Here is a 21,359-nt window from a genome sequence, read left to right on the forward strand (position 1 = left end):
TGGTCTATGTCCTCGCCATCACATTGACTGCGGCACAAAAGGCTCAACCACCGCGGCTCAATTTCAGCCCCATTGCAAACCCTCCGAATACAGTTCGCGCATCTTGAAGTGGCTTGAAGCAGCCATGTCTGCGAATACCACCCCTCAGAACCAGACACACCCGTATGAGCACAACGGTGAGGTCGATGTGCCCATGGAGGATGCAGACCCTTATAACCGAACCAAATATCCACCCCGCCCGACTCATCAACACCGCCTGTCCGCCCAATATATCCCAGAGATCTCAACCGCAGCTCAACGCTACTCCCCAATGAATGCTCAGCCCACAGGTGCGGGCTACGTGTCAAGTCCCAAAGGTCAAAACCAGTCGTGGATCTCCTACCTCAACCAGCCTCAGAACACGCGACAGTCGCCGACTCGCACCGGTGGCTACAACGCAGAGCGCTATAACGAGCCCCCGACCCCAACGAGGTACAACTCCGACTATTCGCCCGCTATGCAAGCCAACTCCGCCTTGAGTCCAGAATCATTCTACCCCGCTGCGACAGGAAACGCGCGACCTGCTCCCCCCTCGAGACAACAGTCATACCAGGGACCCGGGCCGGTACCCAGGTTCAGGAAGGTCAAGACACTGCAGGATCTCAATCCCAAGATCAGCGCACAGCCACCTTATCGCAGGGCAAATCCAGAAGGCGGCTTCATCAGTCCATTGCAGGCCCTTACCACTTACCTGCCTTCAACCTACCGAATATGCAATCCCAGCTTCAAGTACGAGTCGTCGCGGAACCCGAGGCGTGTCTTGACGAAACCAAGCAAGGGAACGAAGAATGATGGCTACGATAACGATGATAGCGACTACATTCTCTACGTCAACGACATCTTGGGCAGCGAAGAGGCGGGTCATAAGAATCGATATCTGATTCTGGACGTGCTGGGCCAGGGCACCTTCGGTCAGGTGGTGAAATGTCAGAACCTGAGAACGCAGGAAGTAGTGGCGGTCAAGGTGATCAAGAATCGGACGGCCTACTTCAACCAGAGTATGATGGAAGTCTCGGTTCTGGACCTGCTCAATCAAAAGCTCGACAAGAACGACGACCATCACCTGCTGCGGCTGAAGGACACCTTCATACATCGGCAACATCTGTGTCTTGTCTTTGAACTTCTCAGCGTCAACCTCTACGAACTGATCAAGCAAAATCAGTTTCGAGGTCTTAGTACGACCCTTGTCCGAGTCTTCGCACAACAACTACTGAACGGATTGACGTTGTTGAACAAGGCACGTTTAATCCACTGTGATCTGAAGCCAGAAAATATCCTGCTCAAAAACCTGGAGAGCCCGATCATCAAAATCATCGACTTCGGCTCTGCGTGCGACGAGAGACAGACTGTCTATACATACATCCAATCTCGATTCTACCGATCACCAGAAGTACTTCTTGGACTCCCGTATTCATCTGCGATTGATATGTGGTCTCTCGGCTGCATAGTTGTGGAGTTGTTCCTGGGTCTACCTCTTTTCCCTGGATCTTCCGAGTACAATCAGGTCTCCCGAATCGTGGAAATGTTGGGGATGCCCCCAACGTGGATGCTGGAGATGGGAAAACAGTCGGGAGAATTCTTTGAGAAGACAACGGACGAATTTGGTCGCCGTACCTATCGCCTTAAGAGTATGGAACAATACTCTCGTGAACATAACGTCAAAGAGCAACCGAGCAAAAAATATTTCCAAGCTACCACCCTACCCGAAATCATCCGCAGCTATTCTATGCCCAGGAAGAACATGAAACAAGCGGAAGTGGAACGAGGTACGTTTCGGTGGCTGTTACTTCACCTGAGTACTAACGGTGACTAGAAATGAACAATCGGATCGCTTTCACCGATTTCGTTCGAGGCTTACTTTCCATCAATCCGCTGGAACGATGGTCGCCTCAGCAAGCGAAGTTACATCCTTTTATCACACAGCAGAAATTCACTCAACCATTCGTTCCTCCGATGAATTTGAAAACATCTGCGAACAAGACACCTGCCCCTGGCGTCCAGCAACAGCAACAAGCTGAAGCGCTCAGCAAGCAGCGTGCTGCTCAGGCTGCCCAGGCGCAAGCGCAAGCTGCCCAGGCTCATGCACAAGCACAGGCCCAGAGTGCTTATGCAATGCAGATGAGTCCTTACCCCCAATCGCAGCCTCCCCCCATGTACAACAATATGTACCCGACGCACCCCCAAGGCGCGCCCCCGCCATATCCTACACACTCATCGAGTTACCCGACCCAAATGGGAATGATGCAACAGCAGAACCCTCAGATGACCCCGAGTCATTACAATCATCAGCAGAGCCTGTACGCACAAGCTACGCAGAGAGCTGGTCGTCAACGAGCTTCAACCATGGATCAACAGCAGGCTGGCATCCCTCCAGCTATCCAACGTGTCGCCAGTCATCTTGACCCTAACCAGCCAATTAGATTGCAACCAAGTCCGGCATATTATCCACCACCAGCAGACGGATACGTGGACTCGCCATCAACGGCTCGAAGGCGTGGCAGTCGGAACCAGAGAAACCGCGACTTCATCCGGACTTTGGAGGATGGCGCCATGGGTGAGAGCTTTATGGGCAAGACGCAATGGCATTGATAGCGCCCCTTGGGAAGAAGTTGGGCTTTGTTGAGTGGCGCACACGCTTCAAATCAGCTGAGGGCGGTCGGATCGTACTGATTTTACACGTACCACCACGCAAGAGATTGGACCGAGTGCAAAGCTGAAAATCCAAGAGCCAGTGAGAGCATCTGCTTGCTAGCTCTCGTTTCATGATCAGAATACCCCCGAGGCTAATTGGGTGAGGTTGACGCCCCCCCCCCCAGCTTTGCTCTCGTGACCGATTACATCATGAGGACGAGGAACTTCGAAAAGCGATAGGTGATGCACGAAAGATGGAATGGCTTTGACATGTCATTTGGTGAAGGTCGCTGGTCGGCGCTGTGATGACAAACGACGAAATCACGAGCTTAAGTGGAACTGGAGTACAGCAGTGGCATAGGGTTCAGTCTCGCGTCCACAGTTGAGGATTCTCAGGTTGAATTGGTTGGTTCAGATGTGGACTTGCGGTCTGAGCCAGGACGACCCGTCGGGTCGTTATCGAACTCAGAACGGAATTCGAAAGCAATTGGTGCAGAAGATACAAGCCAATGAACTGGGTTGACCGTACGAAGAAGCCTAAGCTGTCTGTAACCGCGGTCGGGCTCAGGTCTCTTTCTTGATACTAGGATATTCTTCGCGTGGTGTATAGAGTCATGACTTGCAGGGAATAGCTTACAAGATCCATACCAGGAGTGAGATCTCAATGAACAAAAACAGACACAGAATGTCCTCGAGTCATATCCTCCTGTGAATCTCGAACTTGTGAGTCATTTGAACATATCACGTGATTGGTCAAAGTCTTGGCGGTAGCCCACTTCAATTTTCGAATACATGGCACCAGCCTCGGCGCAGTTAGGCAGATATTTGTATTCGCCGCTGTCTCTGCGAATCTTAGTACCTGCTCTCTTCCCCCATCTCCCAGGATCATACAAAATGTCGTCACGGTTTTTCCACGGAGGCGACTCCGACAGCGAGAGCAGTTCGTCTGAAGAGGAAGAGCTTTACAGCGAAAAGGAGGAAGAATCCGAGGAGGAATCCGAGGAGGAAGATGAGGACGAGGATGAGTCCTCTGAAGAGTCCTCCGAAGATGAGGGCCGCGGCCTGGGCGCCAGCCGGTTTTTGAAGCCTTCAGGGCCGGGTGGCGACGACTCAGACGAGAGCGAAGACGAAGATCGGGAGAGAGTGGTCAAGAGTGCGAAGGATAAGAGATTCGCAGAGTTAGAAGGCACGATCAAGGCAATTGAGAACGCTCAGAAGATTGGTGACTGGGCTGTCATTGCTTCAGGTTTGTGCCCTAGTCGTGTATGCCCAGGCCAGTCCGTCTAACCCGCATACAGAATTCGACAAGATGAACCGACAGGTCGTCAAGGTCACACAGCAAGGTGCCACCCCCAAGCTCTACATCAAGATGATTGCCGATCTCGAGGACCTGATCACGGAAACCAATGACAAGCAAAAGGCAGCTGGGGCAAAGAAGATGAATCCCATTGCTGCAAAGGGTTTCAATGCCATGAAGCAAAAGATTAAGAAGAACAACAAGGACTATGTGACGGAAATCGACAAGTATCGAGAAAACAAAGACGACTTTATGGAGTCTGACGAGGAGGAGCCTTTGGAGGTAGAACGGCAAACTCGTAAAAACAGAGCCCAGAGAATCGATGCTATCGAGGCCGCTATTGATGAAGAGGGTTTCGCGACGGTCGGCAAAGGTGGCAAGGCTCTTGTCTACACCCCCGAGAGCATCCTCAAGCATCTCCGCAGCATCATTGAATCCAGAGGCAGGAAGAATACCGATCGGTCTGAGCAGATCCGCATTATGGAGAGACTGCTCGACGTCGCAAATACACCCTATCAGCGAATACGGGTTCTCCTAACCTTGATCTCCACGAGGTTCGATGTCACCACCACTTCAGTGCAGGCATACATGTCTCAAGACTCATGGCGATCCGCTCAGCGAGAATTTTCGACCTTGCTGCAAACTCTGGAAGACGAACCCCAATACGTCGTCACAGAAGCGGCCGAAGAATGGGAAGACGATGACAAACAACCGACTCCGACTGCCGATGAGGTCTTCAAGGTCCCAGGCAGCATCGTGTCTCTTGTTGAGAGACTTGATGATGAGTTGACGCGCTCGTTGCAGCAGACAGACCCTCACACAGCCGAGTACATCGACAGACTCAGCGATGAGCAGCTCCTATACACTGACATTGTACGGACACTGATCTACATTGAAACCATCAACAAGAGAGTGGAGAAGTTGGAGGGAAAGCAAGACAATGTCAACCGAACCGTTATCCGCCGACTAGAACACATCTACTTCAAGCCGACGCAGGTCGTCAAGATCCTCGAAGAGAAGACCTGGGCCGCCCTTCCTTCATCACTCAACTCCGACCTTACTCCGAGAGGGAAGTTTGTCGAAGTCGCTTCTCTTGTCAAGACACTGTGCAACCATCTGTTCGAGCAGAGTGAAGGGATCATTCGCGCCCGTGCCATGCTTTGCGAGATCTACTTCTTGGCTTTGCAAGATGACTATTATCGAGCGCGCGATCTTGCACTGATGAGTCACTTGACTGAGAACATCTCATCCTTTGACGTTTCGACCCAGATCCTCTTCAACCGCACCCTCGTCCAAATAGGTCTTTGCGCGTTCCGCGCAGGTCTCTGTTACGAAGCCCAGGGTGTACTCCAAGAGATCTGTGGCTCTGGGAGACAGAAAGAACTGCTTGCTCAGGGTGTTATCATGCAGCGCTATTCACAAGTGACACCGGAACAAGAACGACTAGAGCGCCAACGCCAATTACCCTTTCACATGCACATCAATCTCGAACTTTTGGAATGCGTCTACCTCACCTGCAGCATGCTTCTTGAGATTCCGCTGTTGGCACAGACCGGTTCATCGCCAGATGTACGCAAGCGCGTCATCTCCAAAACGTTCCGACGCATGCTCGAATACACCGAGCGACAAGTCTTCCAAGGTCCTCCCGAGAACACGCGTGATCATGTGATGCAAGCGGCAAAGGCACTCGCTCAGGGTGACTGGAAGAAATGTCAAGAGCTGATTAGCAAGATTGGCATCTGGGACCTGCTCGGCGCGGACAACAAAGAGAAGGTTAAGAAGATGCTTGCCGAGCAGATCCAGGAAGAAGGCCTACGGACATACCTCTTTACGTATGCCCCTTACTACGATACTCTGTCGATAACGAGTCTCTCCGGCATGTTCGAGCTTGACTCGAAGAAGATCTCCGCGGTGATCTCCAAGATGATCTCGCACGAAGAACTTGCTGCTGCATTGGATCAAGTCAATGATGCGGTTGTCTTCCGCAAGGGCGTCGAGCTGTCACGTCTACAGAGCCAGGTCATCACGCTTAGTGAGAGAGCAATGGGCATCCTCGAGTCGAACGAAAAGGTCCTCGAGACGAGAACGGCAGGCATGGTTGGTGGCTTCACACGGCCGGAACAACAGAGAGGAAGGGGTGGACGGACTGGTGGCAGAACCGGTCTGCAAAATCTGGCGAGGCAAGGTCAGCAAGGTCAGAGAAGACCTGGTGGACAACAGTTTGGGGGTGGTGCTTTGGGAGGCGCGATCAAGGCTTGATGAGAGTACAGGGCGTCGATCCTCAGCTCGAGCACGGTGACCGTGCTGCGCCCCATGCCTCCGGACGAGGTGACGTAGAAATCTTGTCTCACAAGTGTGATGCGACACAAATAGTAGACGTTGTTAGTGCCTGCTGAAAGGCTCATGCATTGATAGGCTGTAATTGCCTGCTGCAGAGTGGTAAGAAAAATCCATACCGTCTGCCAAGGGGTTCAGCAGACTACGCAGTTGGTGTCTGTGATATATATTGCTGCCTCGAGCGATCTGTGGATAGCAGCTTCGGAAAGCTAACAATTCAGTTACTTCTGGTCACGTGTGTGGTCACATGTGTTGTCACGTGCACGGGTCTTGGCAAGATAGAACCGCCAAGCCCTCATATTCACGTTCTCGCACACAGATTAGTGACCGAAGTGACTTAACCACTCTGTGCAATTAACACTATTAGTTCAACGCAGAAAGTAAGCACGCAAGGTGGTGCACAGATCAGCGTGATCTCCTGGCCTGTTTGCCACTACCTCCAGTCCGGGGTCTTCGGTGCGTTCTGCAGTGCAGTGATTGGTCCCCCTTATCCAAGGACATAACCCCCTGCCAAGCAGCACCGCGGTCTCTGACTCTTTTGACGTTTCACATCTGCTCCAGCCTGCGACCATCTTACGCAGTCATCGGCATCAGGGAAGATCTGTCACTCTTCAAGCATCGGCCAAGCAGTGCAGACTCACCGCATTCCACATTTCCCATCGTCGTGAGGAACTGCGGTGGGTTCATGGCAACGTTGTCCCCACCACGCTCCAAACGTTGACTGTCTGGATCTCCTTCAGCAGCGGCTTGGCTGCGTGGAAGCTCTCGCCATGTCCTCGGTCTGTATCACCGGGTGTCTGGGTCGTAGGATTCATAGACGTCTGAGCCTCTCTCGTCGTCCCTCTCATCTTTTTGTTTTTCCTCTTTCTTCCTCTGTGCGCTGGTTTGCACAACCCTTGTCCTCGTTTTCCCTTCGGACTCTCTCGCATCCGAGGCTGGTCCTCTTTCCTTCTCATTTTGGTGTTCTGGATCTCTTATTGATCGGTGCTTATTCTCCTTTTACTTGGCCGATACGACCTCTTGAAAAGTTTGGATTCTGACGGATCTGCCAACCATGCCGGCGAATGGGAGTCACCGACGGTTCGACAGATCAAGAATTGCTCCAGTGAAAGGAGAGCATAATGAGAGGTCTGAATGGTTCCACAGACCACAACATGTGAAGCGGCAAGGTGAGGCGCCACCGCTCTCAGCGCCAGTCCCGACACCACCAGCACCAGTACCCCAATCAGGACCACCTCCATATCTCCCACCTGGTCCTCCTTCAACGCTAAGACTTCCCCCAGGAACACCAGAGAATAACTTTACTCCTGAAGATGACTCGAGTGACGACGATGAGTTGGATTCAGAGAGCGAAGATGAAGGAGGAATTGATTCCGACGATGAAGACGACGGCGTCGGCGAAAATCCTTTTGTCCCAGCTACAGAAACTGCAACTCAATCTCAACCTTCAATAGCAGCTGCAACTACAACGTCCACCATTCCATCGGAACCAACCTCGGCCACGGACAGTGTTGCAACTTCTACTCCAGGAGCATTCTTCACACCGAGCTCAGGGCCAACGACCACAGGACTGGCCTCGGTGACGGCATCTACGTCGTCAATCGGATCCACGACCACGTCTGACATCCCTGCCGCACCAGTGTCCACCAGTAATGTTGCAACCATTGACCTGCCTCAAGCCTCAAACCACCCCATCGCCAAGACGGCCATAATTGTCCCTTCGGTGATTGGGTCGGTAGCGGCCATTGCCGCGGTCTACCTGCTGTTCCGATATTGCGTACCCCTGCGGGCGAGGTGGACAATCTACCGTGCACGACGAGGACAAAGACTCCCCGAAGAAGAAGACGGAATGTCGCCGACGACCGCTCCAGAGATGACCGAAGCATATGCCACCAAGACGGCTGCCGAAGCGTCCCACGAATCACTAGGTCACGAGCGATCCAACCCTTCCACACCAATCACTCAAATTCCATCATTCACCAATGGCACGGCCGTGGCTCTGCCCATCACCAACGCGCGTGCTCCTCCACCGGTCCTCGTGCGCAACCTTTCGAAGTCCAACGCTCAAAATCCCCTCCTCCTCAGCCAACCCGCCCTTTCTCGAAGCAACAGCGGTACCAGAGCTGGAGCACCCCCTGAAGATTACGGAACCTACGCCTCCAACTTCAATCTCTCCGACTATGCCGCATCCCACACTCCAGAGCCAGGCCACCAGAGACATCCCAGCGGGCTAGAAAACAATCCCCCCACGCCCGTAGCTGCCAAGGGGCCTGGGTTGAGCAACCAGAACAAAGGAGCCGCCATGCCAGTCATCCCTTCTGTCGTCGGCAGCGCCGAGTCAGAAGTCGGCACGACGTTCCCGCGCCCGCCCAGCACGCCTTCGGCCGCACATTTCGGGCCCAAGACCCCGCCCGAGTCCGAGGTCAATTACTCGCCTCGTCGCCTTCGCAAATCAATCACCCCGTCTGAGAGCGTGTCGAACATTCCGGACTCGCCGTTCCCGCCGAGTCCCGGCCTGATGCCGCCCATGCCGGTACTGAACTCGCGGTGGAGCGCCGATTCGTCGAGCGTCAATGGCCATGGCCATGGCCGTGCATTGGCCGAGGCGATGAACATGGGGCCCGTCCAAGATGGAGATCTGGGCACCGCTCCGAACGGTCGCCCGCTGTTCCGATACCTGTCATTGCCATCGGGTTCGTCGGCTGTCCACCACGGTGCTTCGCGCAGGCCTACCTCCTAGATTTGAGACGGCTTTGAGCTGGGACAGGACGAGGTATCAGGGGGACCGCCTTGATGAGAGACTCTCCAGGCAAATAACACGGCGAGATATGCTGGGCTCTGCTGCGCCAATGTGAAGTGCTGTCATGTCTATCCGTCTTTCTGTCTGTCTGTCTGTCTGTCTGTCAGTATGTATGTATGTGTATGTATGATTACGTTCCTCCACATCAAGCGGGCAATCTGGCCGGACAAGAAATAAAGGCTACAAAGCTAGAGGGTAGAAATAGAAGTAAGTGGAAGGTCAACTAGAATCGTTGTGCGGACCCGAACGATCCGACGCCGTAAACTGGTGCTGATCTGTACTCATACTCGTACAGTCAGTCGTACTCTTTGCCCAAAATTACCCAAGATCCACACATCAAGTGCGGGAGAACCCAAGCGAGCCATGCAAGATCAAATGAAAAAAAAACCCCCCATTGTTCAGTACTCCGTAGACGAATTCCAAATCATCCCAGCTTGGGTGCCTAGCCGCGCCCGTTCAACGGGTGCGTCCGAATACATACTCCTTAGATCATATGCCTGTCTTATCTCGTTTTGTCCCTGAACGGGTACGTCCGTGTCATCCATGCTGCAAATCCCGCTGCTGAGATCTGTGGGGGCCGGCAGCCCCGTCAGAGCCTTTCCTGGGTAGAGGGGTCATGCATTTTCCCCCTTTGGCTACGCTGGCATTCGACCTCCACTCTTGTTGGACTGTGTCCCGTACGGAAGAATTGAGTAGAGTCGAGAAGCGACGGGATAGTACAGCCACGTACAGGGAAGCCGGCGCTATGTCGGAGGGAGGGAAAGTCGTAGGGGATCGAAAAGCGGGTTGTGCCGAGCCATATTCGTCATGTAAGGATAGGGCTGCATTGTGTTGCATTGCATTGTATTGTGGTGTGGATCACAGACTCTGGGCTCTGAGCCTTGGCTGGATCAGCCGAAGGATATGTAGGGTTCGTTTCCACCCAGCGTGCCGTGAGGGAGTAGTTGTAAGGTGCCCGATGGGTCCAGAAAAGTCGAGTCTGTGGTTGATGTGAGAAGGTCTGCTGATTTTCATCTCAAACAGCATTCATACTCGTCTTGCTCGATCCCCAGCCGGTGAAGTTCGTGGGAATAGCTCGATCACGTCCGCCATCGCCAATCAAGACAGCCTTGGTGAGAGATACTGGCGACTCATGTTCGGGGACGCTACTCAAGGGTATGTATTTGCGTGGCCGACAATTCCCTTGGCGAGCGCCTGGACGCCGATGTTCTTTTTCGCCTTGTTGTAAGCGAGCCAGGAAAGCAGGAAAGTCACGACCGTAAGCGGCAGGGTCACTTCGAGCCATCGGGCCATGGCGACCGACGAATAGCTTGTGCCGCCGGCGGTGGGATCTGTCCCGCTTTCGTTCTGGTACTTGACAACGTCGGTGCTGAAGAAAGTCTGCGGAAGTTAGAAAGGGACACGATTGGAAGGCACCAGACTCTTAGACGTACGGATACAAATGTCGCCGGCAGGTAGATCAGCGTGACGACCGTGACGATGCGCATGGCCACGGCCTCCTTCTGCGCCATCATTGTCAAGGTCTCCATCTTCTCCGAGGCCTGTGATTGCAAGTATTGGAGGATCTGGGAGAGGTGTTAGTGCCTTCGATTGACATGGATACAGACTAGGCGGGCGCATTTACCAAAGTCTTCCTCTGCGAGGCGATGTTGACAAGGAGCTTTGCCCGGTTTTTCTGCATGTTACTATCTGCAATTAGATCCCTTAACTGTGCGGCGAACATTTTGATGTCGTCGGCGTTGCTGCTTCTCAGGGGAAATCTAGCATTCTGCGCCAAAGCTAGGTAGTAATCGAGAATAGCACCGAGCACGCTGGCGTTGGACTCAAGGGTGGTAATGACCTCGTTGGCCTTTTCTTCCCAGATTTGAATCCGCTGTAGGTCGCTGGGCGTGTATACGGTGCTACGAAGTTTCTCGTTCCTGTTCTCGAGGATGGTGGCTTGTGTCTATGGCGTAGAGTCAGCGGCTAGCTGGATTGCACAGACGGGCGTGTTACAAAAGGAAACAGCCGGCTTACTTCCTTGTCCACGCTATCCTCTAGCCATTGCATATACCACCGCCAGTCGTTGGTTGCCCAGTGTGCAAAAAGCGCGTGGATCGGCAAGCTTGCCCGGAAAGCCTCCTGGGGTGTCCCGAATGATCTGTCTTCCGGCCGACCGTTGGGTCCAGTGACATCCTGTACGTCCTCTTTCAAGCTCAGGTCGCCTTTGGTGACGATCCACAGAGTTGTGCCGAACTTGACGTCGAATTGGTGGTATATGGCCGCGTGACGAATGGACCATTGCTGGTGCATCAAAGCAATGTCTGGTGGTGATGAGCACCCCACTGACTTGAGATTGTAGCAGATTTGGTACTGTTTCCCGCTCCTCCGCAGCTCGGGAAGGTTCTGACCCGGTGCTGGGAGTTCTAAGCTGGTCTGCTCGCGGAATCCACTGTACCGGAGGTCGTGTGGTATGGCCCGTTGGCCGAAGAGAAAGAGGAATTCGAGGTATCGTGGCATGACCTGGTGATAGCTCATTATCCGCATCAACATCCGGCGTGTTAGTTTGAGAGGTGCCCTGGAGTGCTTGGCCCAAATGAAGATGAAGCGACACTGTGGATCGGGTTTGGTGGCATAAGCCCCGGAAACCAATCTCGATGTTAAGGGATCCTCTACAGCATTGTCTCCCAGGTGCTCTCGAAGTTTCTGGTCGCTAAAGATATTCTTGCGGGCGAACATCGCTCCAGTGCCATCCAGGTCTCTGAAGGGGACGTCTGCAACATCTTCATGCTGCACAAGTAGCTGGGCAGAAGAAAGGTCGAGTCGGTGCTTGTATGCTCGAAGAGTCGGCGCGTAAGAATGGCGGTCGAAGAGGTTCTCTGGAAAAGATTCAAACTCCCTGTAGCTGGAGCTGAACTCGGTGGTAAGATTAAGGCCGATTGGGGTTGCAGTCGCTGTGCCCATAGCTGCCCCGAATCCCTACGAAAAGGAGGTCTTCCGCTGCTCGGCGTCCTGCCTCTTCTAAGAGCACAGCTGCAGGGGAAAGTCGATCGCCAGTTGATGCTGAATATCGAACGTGCGGATCCAAAGATATATTATATCTAGAGCAGTGTGGCAGTTCACATGAAGGCTGCAAGGAATGAGTCCTGAGGTGGTTGGGCGGCGGCGGCGGCTATGCTCAACCACGCAGCGATGTCTGATTCCCCGCCATGCAAAGCAATGCCTGCAAGTCAGCCTCATGGGCGACACCTGAGCGCCTCGTGTGCTCCTTCAAGCCTCAGCCTCAGATGACCTCCTTGCCGAACCCATCACGAAGGCCGCCTCGCGATCAAGCGTGGGGCAGCCTATAATATCTATCCGTTGCCCTACCATTGGCGTTAGGTGCGTGCAGAGCGACTTGGCGGTTCAGGTGAGTCCTCTCTTCGATCCGGATCCCTGGCTTCCTCATCCCGCAACTTGAGAATCTCCGTCTCCTCATGCTATTTGGGCTTTCAGCAAGGATTGCGAAAGAGCTAATGGCAGGACGACACACCTCCTCTAATGGCCTATATGCGTAGAAAACGTACTTGTCCCCTGCGATCTGGTTGTGACGATCAGCGCCCGACGTCGTGCAATTAGAAGAACACCGTACACTGTGCACGAAGGTCCCTCTCAAATCAGGGAATATTGTTTCAAGGTAGTCTCTGAGCCTGTCCCACGGCAGGCGGTAAACTGGGAAGTAGCAGGCCCGCAAGGGGCGGTCGTGCATGACCGGTGAATGGTCCTGCTCGGTTCGACGTCTGAGCAGGCTCAGAGGCCTGGTCAATGTTCGCTCGGTGCGGATGGATTGGGTGGTGCTGCGGCGAGGTGGTGGCGAAGGGTATGCCATGGCGTATTTGCAATGATGAGTTGCAAAGCTCTAAAGGACGATTTCACCATTCGGAGGGAGATGTAAGATATGCCTGGCTGAGGATACCCTCGTCCTTTATTGCACCCTACCCGTGGTCAGAGAGGCATGGAAGGCTATCGTGGGTGACCTGTTCTGGCCCGCGAACTGGCCCGAATGTGTAGAATGGGAAGGCGGCTGCCTTCGTATTGCCCAATCCCCTACGACCGCATCCTGGTCGTTGCCTTTTCAGCCTTCTTCCACACACCCTAGAGACACGAGGTCATAAGTTATTGCATCATGCCCTCATGGGGAGGCAGGCCTTGCGTGCTCTTCCGATGAGCCATCCTAGCGATCAGCTGCTGGTGCTGAATCTGGGCCAATGTGATTACTGGCCGCGAAATGAGCCATTGTGGGGTGCGACGAAGAATGTACGGGTTTGGCTGAAGCTTGCACTGCGATGAAATGTGATTCGCTTCATGATTGCGACTCTGTCCACAGTACGAAGTGCGGGAAGATGTTTTGCGTAGCTCTCTACGCGCATAGATTTGCAGAGTAATTAACTATTGTTGTGGGCCCGGAAGCTCAACCCGCAACCCCGCTACCGCGAGTTAGTTAGTGCTTGCCTTAGCCTCGGGGCCTAATGCCACAAACTCTTAGGGGCCACAGCTAAGCTAGATACCTAGAAGAATTGAGCCCCCCACAACAAGCGACACGCCTCAGTCACTCTCAAGCTTCGAGAGAGCCTACTGGTACTGTGCCATGTCCGATGGCTGCTGTTTCTGCTCTGGAGTCAGGAGGGGAGATCGCTCTGGGCGCTCTCAGTCCATACATGACCTAGGCCTCTGGCTCTTTCAGGCCGTGTTAGGCTTTGCGCAAGGTTGACAATGTGTGTTGATAGGCGCTGATTAGCCCCCGAAGGCCACTGGAAGCCCACCGTCCGGTACGTTGGAGCATATGGCCGACGACTCGCACTCCTACTGTACCAGTAATGTGTGAGCGTACACGGCAGTCACAGCAGGCTTGACAAGTACACCAGTGCCAAGAACACTTGGTGTAAAGAGCAGCGTTTGGTCTTCGCATCGCTTCAGCGGCGACGGATTCGAGCCGTTCCTTTGCCAGAGCTCCTCGTCTGGATGATCAGGCCAAACCTTGTCGAGAAATTCGGTGGATGCGCGCCTTCCGTTTCCTCCTGATCCCTGAAGCCGCCACCACGACCACCTGCGAACCCGCTTCAGTCCTTGCCCAACTTGTCTTCAGCTGGGTGGTGGGATGTCCAATTACAATGGCTGCTCATATCCCCGCCTTCTCCTCGAGGCGAGTGGTGCGAGCGCCCCTTGCGCAGAGGAACCAGGGCAGACACCATGGCCTCCCCCACCGGTTCAGCCGCATTGAGGGCAACGCTTAGCAGCTCAACAGCCGATGTGCTCGATCGCAGGCCATGTGCTTCTTGGGGCGCGCCAGCCTGACTGCGAAACGGCCAACTGCGCATCGAATCGCCTCCCTCAGGAGTGATGTTCTCATTGCTCTGTTGTTTTGAGCCGGTTCTGAGTTTTTCACTTTGTCTTCTGTCTATGCTACCTTACGCTGTTGTTGCGCGAGCTCTCTTCATTCAATGCGAACGTCTCCGCCTTCCCGCTTGGTCGATTTAAGCGACTTGTCTCGATTCTGAGCCTGGCGTACCTGCCGCAATGACCTCCGTGGCGCCTGGGCCCGATCCTCTTGACGAATTCAAGCAGGAGCTGGAAAAATGGAAGGTCACGGCCGTCTGCAAGAGGCAATACATACAAGTGCAGAAGCTGAAGCGCTGGATGATGGAGGGTCAGCCGACAAATGTTGATCGACTGCTCTTCGCCTGCGGCGGCAGGAAAAAGAGCTTCTCTCTCGTGTCAAACAAAATCACAGAGGGGCCTAGGAAGTGCCTGCTCGTCTTCGGCATTCTCCTCGAGCTCGATTCCGGTGCTTTGATCGAAGCTTTGCGATCCAACGAGGTCAACGACAATAGATTGCCCGTTCCTCTCGCGGTTCTCGAGAGACACACTGTCTTTAGACAATACCCGGAGCTCCTGAGACGTTTCGAAAAGGCGCAATGGAAATATTGTCCTCTGGCATTCGAGCTGAACGAGCCGCAAAGTCTCACCGCTGACCATATTGTTCCCATTTGCTTCAAGCAACAGATCAGTGAAGGTGGAACAGCTCGCATTTACGAGATCACTGTGCAAGAAGAGTTCGTCACCGAAACGCTCGCAAAGGCAGTACCGCGCTCGCGATTCGACGACCCGGACTATGGGCCTGTAAGTGTTCGGACACATCATTGCTGTTGGAGAGCTGACTGACCGAGGCAGTGTCACATATTTGCTTTGAAGACTTACAAAGATGGCAATGAAGGGTTGTACGAGAACGAGCGAAACGCCTTCCGAGGACTGAGCAAGAACAAAGGTATGATCAAGTGTCTGTTTGATTACTCCCAAGTCGGAGCACGGCCGTCCGTCAACGAGTCCGCGAATGAAACTTTCCATCTCGTGCTGGAACTTGGGGAGCTCGATCTCGACCAATACTTTCACTTCTACCTACCTCCAGTCCTGGTGGAAGAACAGTTTCATTTTTGGTCGCATGTCTTCTTCGTGGCGGATGCAATCCGAGACATCCACGCTTTCTATCATGTGGGAAACCTTGGTCCGGAGAAGTATTTCGGGTATGTTGACCCCATCTTTGCTCGAAATGTTGCTTAATGTGTACGAGATGGCACAACGACATAAAGCCTCAGAATATCCTCTACGTCCAGGGCGAGTTCAAGTTGGCTGATCCTGGCTTCGCCCGCTTTGAAAAGCAGGATCTCGAAAGCAAGGACGCCACGGACTATATGGGAGGAACAAGCACCTTTGGTAGGTTGCAGTTCGTCTAACACGCAGCGAGTGGTTCTAAACCTCTCAGGTGCGCCCGAATGCTATATCCTCGAACACCAGAAACGGCGAGGGAAGCGATCGTCTCTGATTCCACGCTCCAATGATATCTGGTCGCTTGGGTGTGTCCTTTCCATTGCAGCAACATGGTCCGTGTATGGTACCAGCGGGCTTGAACAATTCGCCGAGTTACGACGGCAAGCAATCAAGCACGTCATCGACGACAGGGCCTTTTCTGAGCAGCCAGAGATCTCGCTTGAGCCAGGTGATTTCTTCCACGACGGCCAGAAGGTCCTTGAAGCTGTTCGTCACTGGCACAGCTTCTTGCGACAAGGGCTGCGAAAGAGTGATAAAATCACGGAGAAGGTTCTTGACCTGATCGAAAACGCCATGCTTGTTTCCGAGCCCGCCCACCGCATATCTGCCCAAAAGCTATGCGACGAGCTGCACATGATCAAGAAGAATGCTGCTGGCTTGGCAGTCGATGCTGTGGTTGCGGACTGCGTCAGAGACGCCATACAAAACACTCAAGTCCGTTGGGAAAAGAGTCTCGTCGAAGCCTCCCAGTCTCGGGCCAGAGAGAGCAAGGCGTCAGTGGATAACCGCCCCGGTGTCGTGCTTCGAGCCCAGGCTCCACTAGCTGCTCGGGGTGTTACCTCACAACTCATGCAAACACGACTTAGTCACCAGAGCAAGGCGGTTGGTCACACTTCGCAGTCGTTCATCATTACGTCGCGAGGCTTGATGCCAGGTACAGCGAACGATGCACGTCTTGCCGCCCGCGCCGCATCGCCTCGTCGTTCCTCCGCAGCAGGGTACCTCGACGTCGTCGAGGAAGAAGAGCAACACAGTCAATCTCACGAGGATGTCTCGACTACGCCGTCGTCTGTGCTGCTCACTCCTCCACAACGTGGGTTTACAACATCATCAATGAGATCGCGATCATCGACGTTCAGCACCATGATTGCTTCGAAGTTGCGGCGGAAGGAAACGCCAAGGGGAGATCCTGAGCTGCGACATTATTTCGAAGACCGTGACATTGTAAGAGCGACTCTCGGAGGTTGTTCTGGAACAAGCTGACTCTCTGCATAGTTGTTCCTTGTTGACAATGGCGCAAGCATGGCTGAACACTGGGAGCATGTCAAGATCAAACTCGGCCAGCTTGTTAAATATGCTGGAAACATTGACAAGGACGGCATGGAGCTGAAGTTTACAGTCAGCAGCACCAAATTCAAAGCAACCAATAAAGTTCTTTCCTTCGAGAAAGAGCTGGATAACGAAAAGCACACTCCCGGGCAGAGAGCCGAGACCAACATGAGTGTTGTGCTGGGCAGCATTCTGAGCAAGTACCTTGAGACAGTCGCGCCATCGAAGAAATCCATGCCTCGCAAAATGACCATCATCGTGTTGACAGACGGAAAATGGAAGGACATGAAAAACAGCCTGGCCGTCGACGATAAGATTGTGGAGTTCAGCGAACATCTCAGGAAACTTCGGCCAAACACCTTGGAGGAGGACGAAAGACGTCTCAGCATCCAATTTGTCCAGTTCGGCAATGACGCGCAAGCTACACACAGACTGAGGCGCTTGGACGATCATTTGCAGTTCCGTGGCGTTCCGTAAGTCCGGCGAGGAGGATTCTGACCGATGCATTGCCCTGATACTGACATTTGTGCAGAGATATCGTTGACCACAAACGGGCTGACGCCGAGCCATTTGACATCCTTGCTGGAAGCGTGTCCCCAGCGGCCGATGGATTTGCCGCAGACGAAGTCAGCCCGGAGATGAGCACATCACCGGAGGGGATGGAAGTTTACGGCGAGGCGGGCGATTCCTCCTTGGGTAGCCCTCGAAGGCATTCGAGAAGCACGGGCGACAGATTTCAGATGCCAAGACAACCGTCGGCGTTGGAATTGCCTGTCTGTGTTGAACAGTCGCGGCCGAAACCGCAGAGGAATCCCCGGTCCTCAGAATCAAGGCGCTCACACAACAGCCAGGATCCAGCTCGCCCTCCACCTCCTGCATTTGGCTTCATCGGGCACTAAAATGAAGCCATCGAGCTACCGGAAGGTTCATAAGCATGGCCCCGTTGTAGCCATGACTCTCTCAACTGAGGCGATTGGCAATGTCCCACGAGGGTGAAGTAACTTTGTCATTACAGTATCGAGCAAACCCCTGCAAAGAAGACCCAGATACTCCACGAATCTCTGCCGTCTCTCCAGCCAAGAACGACTCCCAGTACCGCACGATTATGTGGAACTCTATAGGATGTTCCACTGGGGATGCTCCGAAGCGGGCCGTTCGTTAGAGCCTTCACGACCCAACTACGGGCTGTCCTGGATCAAGTCAAGACACCCATCCGCACGAACCACGACGGTGGCTATATGTCGACAAGCACTTCGCGCCCGGACCACAGATTGGGAGACTGAGAGCGTCGGCCACAACGCGCATCAAGCTACTTGCCTCCGGACCGAGCCTTTGGTGCGTAATGGTTTGTGTGCATTCAAGCAGCACCTAGGGTCGGGGCGTAGACTGGGAGCCGAGACTCAGCCGGGCTCCCAGTCTACGTGGCACTTCCCGGGAAAGGAGAGCTCAGCCTCGTCCGTGTCAGCCCCCACTCAGCTACCTTTGACTGTGGCATGTCACGTATGGTAAGAGATCTGTTCGAGGTTGAAGGAAAAGAAGAACGATAACGACTTTGGGAAGAGAGCACCGGGGTTGTCGATAACGTTAGACCCAGACGAAGAGTCAGCTGGACCTTATTCCTGCATATACTACGTAAATCGGTAGGAAGGTAGGGTGACAATAGCGCTGAGGCAGACTGTAGTAGTGCCGGCAGAGCATAAATGAGGCTTGGAAAATGAGCTTGCCAAATCGACGACTTACGAAGATTCAAGGGGGCCATGGAATGGAATCACCGCTCGAGATGGGTGTGGTTGTGCAACTCGGTGCCCGAAAAGTCAGCATATTGACAATACTATGGTGTGACCGTCTACTGAAACATGCGATGTGGTCCCCTCGCCGCTTCGGGCAATCAATACAGCTATGTACCTATACAGGTAGCTATATAGCTAGCTACACAGCTATACTGTAGTACTGTTATTCTCATATAGGGCGTTCCAAACAGGTTGGTACGAGGTAACAGTATCTTTATTGCGGAGTGTCGAAGGGGAGTGCTGCCGCCGACGACTTGCATTGTTTATTGAGGTATTCTGGGTATGTTTTCGATAGACGATTACATACTGTGGTACAGGGGGTACAACCGTGATACCACTACATAACACCGTGGCACTAGCAAGCTAATCAGAGTAACCCACTTTCTTTGTTCTCGACTCGTTCTCGACTCGATCTCGAAGATGCGTGCTTTCATACCGGGTACATCGTGACCTCATGAAGCATGAAGGGGTAAGCGAAATGCCGCCGCTGCCACTGCCACTGCAATCCACGGCTTCTCAGCTTGTCGTCCAGCTCCCCGTTTTCTTACCCACCACCCCCAGGAATACTCTCCACCCAGCGGATAGCCAACTCGCGCGTCGCGAGCGCGTCCTCCAAACTATCATGGCCCAACTTCCCCTTGGCACGGTCCCTCACCTGCACTTGGATGCCCAACTTCCACCGACACAGGTTCTGCAGACTCTTTCCCCCAGGAACGGCCATCCCAGCGGGACCCGCATAGCCCTCGAGGATGTACGTGTCGACAATACACGGATGGATCCAGCGCAGGGCACGGAAGTCGCTGCTCCCGCCGTGCGCGACGACGACGGTCTCCGGGCCGACGAACTCGAGCAAACCCCTGAGCGCGGCGGCGCGGCCGTGGATCGCCGTGCGAGTGCGGATCGCGGCGCGCATGGCCTGGGCCGTGACGCCGCTGTAGCGCGTGTTGTAGTGAGCCATGGGCACGGTCGGGGTCACGAGGTTGTCGATGAGGATGGCGCGCGTGAAGAAGTCAACGGCCGTGAGGCGGATCAGTTCTGATTCCGAGGTCCGCGAAGTGCCCATTTCGCAATCCAGTGCGATCGCTTGGACGTGGGAACCACGGGCGCCGGATCGGGATCGAGATCGAGATGAGGCTGCTGCTGGTGGAGTCGTGTGGAAATGCCAGTTCTGGAGGGTTGCGGGATCGTCCGGGGCAGGGAGGTCGTGGTCTTCGTCTTCGATGCAGCCTTGTTGCGAGACGTGGCGGTTGCAGCATGTAAAGTGCTGACCAGGGAATGGTCGTTAGCATACCACGCAAGATCAAATGCCCCACACGGCCCCTTCTTACCTTGTCTCGAACGCGTCCGATGTGGTATTGGCATGGGTTGGAACGTCTGGTCTTCGTGCCTGCTGGTGCTTGGGTCGTGGCGGCATCTGATGGTCCTTTTGCTCTCTCCGCTGTGTCGTCGGTGCTGATGCTGTTACTGTCAAGGTTGACACTATGCTCATTCTTCCCGCCTCTCTTCCTAGGCTTCAATTCTGGGTGCAGACGCCAGCAGGTATCCGTTGTGTGGCCGGATTTTCCGCACCCACCGACCGCAACATCACACAACTTGCTCGGACCAGGCTGTTGAATCTCGTGGTTGGCCGTGGTGGCAGCGAGGACAACGGGCTTGGGGATTGGTTTGCGGCTGGCGCGTTCTACACACACACACAGACGCCCGCACACAGTCAGCAACGACCCTCAAAAGGCCTACAGCCTACAGCGTAGAGGATGGACATCTTCATACGTACTCCCGCATTTCATACACCTCAACTTGGCCTCAATCTGGCGCGCGTCCAGCGGTGTTATCACGTAGCCCTCATTCTTCAGCTCTTTCTGGCTGTGACATAACAGGCGCAATTTTTCCACAGCAGCGGGTGATGGTGTGATGGTTGACCATTGAATCTGAGGTTGGCTGACAGGCGTCATTGTACTGTTGTTCTCCTGCGATGGAGGCGCCGTGTGGCTGTACGACGCCATTGTAGTCGACCCAGCCATGGCGAAGGAAGGAGCTGTTTGTTTCTACTGGTCAGTGGTCGGTAGTGTTATGCCAAAGACAGTCAGTTCAATAGACATACCTTGGGTGTTCATCGTCGGTTGACCCCTGCTTTGGCTCATTGTCGCTTAAGGGGAAAAAGAGAAAGAGGTCCCTGCATGGTGAAGGATTGGAGCGGTCCAGAGCTCACAATCGCAACTATTCGAGTGACGAAGACGTGGTCTTGCACATCGCAAAGCATGAGTTAAGAGTAAAGCAGTGAAGAAGGTAAAGAGCATTATCGTCCGGGACCAGACCAAGGCGTATGCCGTGAAACATTACCTGTCCAGTATGTTCCATTACATATCACTGTAGGGCAATCGGACTGTTGCCCTCAGCTGTGACTGGACCTCACGGGAGCCTGCATAAAGACATGCTGTGCACCACAGTCGTCATAAAGCTGGATACCGTGCTCAGTCACAGTATTTGTAACACCCAAAACACCGATCCAAGTCAGTAGAATGAAAAGAATGAGGGAAGAGACGACCACTTCGTTCGTGAGCTGGAGACATTA

At 53.9% G+C, this 21,359-nt stretch overlaps 6 protein-coding genes across 6 annotated transcripts; 4 read left to right on the forward strand and 2 right to left on the reverse strand.

Annotated features, from left to right (window-relative positions):
- Window positions 1-124: 124 nt before the first annotated feature.
- Window positions 125-2,628, forward strand: G647_06853 (uncharacterized protein; the record flags this gene model as incomplete). Its single annotated transcript, XM_008731172.1, has 2 exons — window positions 125-1,805; window positions 1,853-2,628. 2 exons carry the CDS (start codon window positions 125-127, stop codon window positions 2,626-2,628), a joined length of 2,457 nt encoding a protein of 818 aa, XP_008729394.1.
- Window positions 2,629-3,564: 936 nt separating this feature from the next.
- Window positions 3,565-6,226, forward strand: G647_06854 (uncharacterized protein; the record flags this gene model as incomplete). The annotated part of the gene is made up of 2 exons (XM_008731173.1): window positions 3,565-3,916; window positions 3,969-6,226. 2 exons carry the CDS (start codon window positions 3,565-3,567, stop codon window positions 6,224-6,226), a joined length of 2,610 nt encoding a protein of 869 aa, XP_008729395.1.
- Window positions 6,227-7,358: 1,132 nt separating this feature from the next.
- On the forward strand, window positions 7,359-9,044 carry G647_06855 (uncharacterized protein; the record flags this gene model as incomplete). The annotated part of the gene is made up of 1 exon (XM_008731174.1): window positions 7,359-9,044. The coding sequence occupies one exon, from the start codon at window positions 7,359-7,361 to the stop codon at window positions 9,042-9,044; it is 1,686 nt and encodes a 561-aa protein (XP_008729396.1).
- A 1,209-nt stretch (window positions 9,045-10,253) lies between these two features.
- G647_06856 (uncharacterized protein) lies at window positions 10,254-12,047 on the reverse strand (the record flags this gene model as incomplete). The annotated part of the gene is made up of 4 exons (XM_008731175.1): window positions 10,254-10,484; window positions 10,538-10,669; window positions 10,729-11,049; window positions 11,121-12,047. 4 exons carry the CDS (start codon window positions 12,045-12,047, stop codon window positions 10,254-10,256), a joined length of 1,611 nt encoding a protein of 536 aa, XP_008729397.1.
- Window positions 12,048-14,639: 2,592 nt separating this feature from the next.
- Window positions 14,640-17,896, forward strand: G647_06857 (uncharacterized protein; the record flags this gene model as incomplete). Its single annotated transcript, XM_008731176.1, has 6 exons — window positions 14,640-15,242; window positions 15,294-15,643; window positions 15,691-15,833; window positions 15,883-16,892; window positions 16,944-17,470; window positions 17,530-17,896. 6 exons carry the CDS (start codon window positions 14,640-14,642, stop codon window positions 17,894-17,896), a joined length of 3,000 nt encoding a protein of 999 aa, XP_008729398.1.
- Window positions 17,897-19,331: 1,435 nt separating this feature from the next.
- G647_06858 (uncharacterized protein) lies at window positions 19,332-20,808 on the reverse strand (the record flags this gene model as incomplete). Its single annotated transcript, XM_008731177.1, has 3 exons — window positions 19,332-20,051; window positions 20,116-20,468; window positions 20,562-20,808. 3 exons carry the CDS (start codon window positions 20,806-20,808, stop codon window positions 19,332-19,334), a joined length of 1,320 nt encoding a protein of 439 aa, XP_008729399.1.
- Between the last annotated feature and the right edge of the window lie 551 nt (window positions 20,809-21,359).

Source organism: Cladophialophora carrionii, assembly GCF_000365165.1.
Source record: "Cladophialophora carrionii CBS 160.54 unplaced genomic scaffold supercont1.5, whole genome shotgun sequence".
In the NCBI taxonomy this organism is placed as follows: domain Eukaryota; kingdom Fungi; phylum Ascomycota; class Eurotiomycetes; order Chaetothyriales; family Herpotrichiellaceae; genus Cladophialophora; species Cladophialophora carrionii.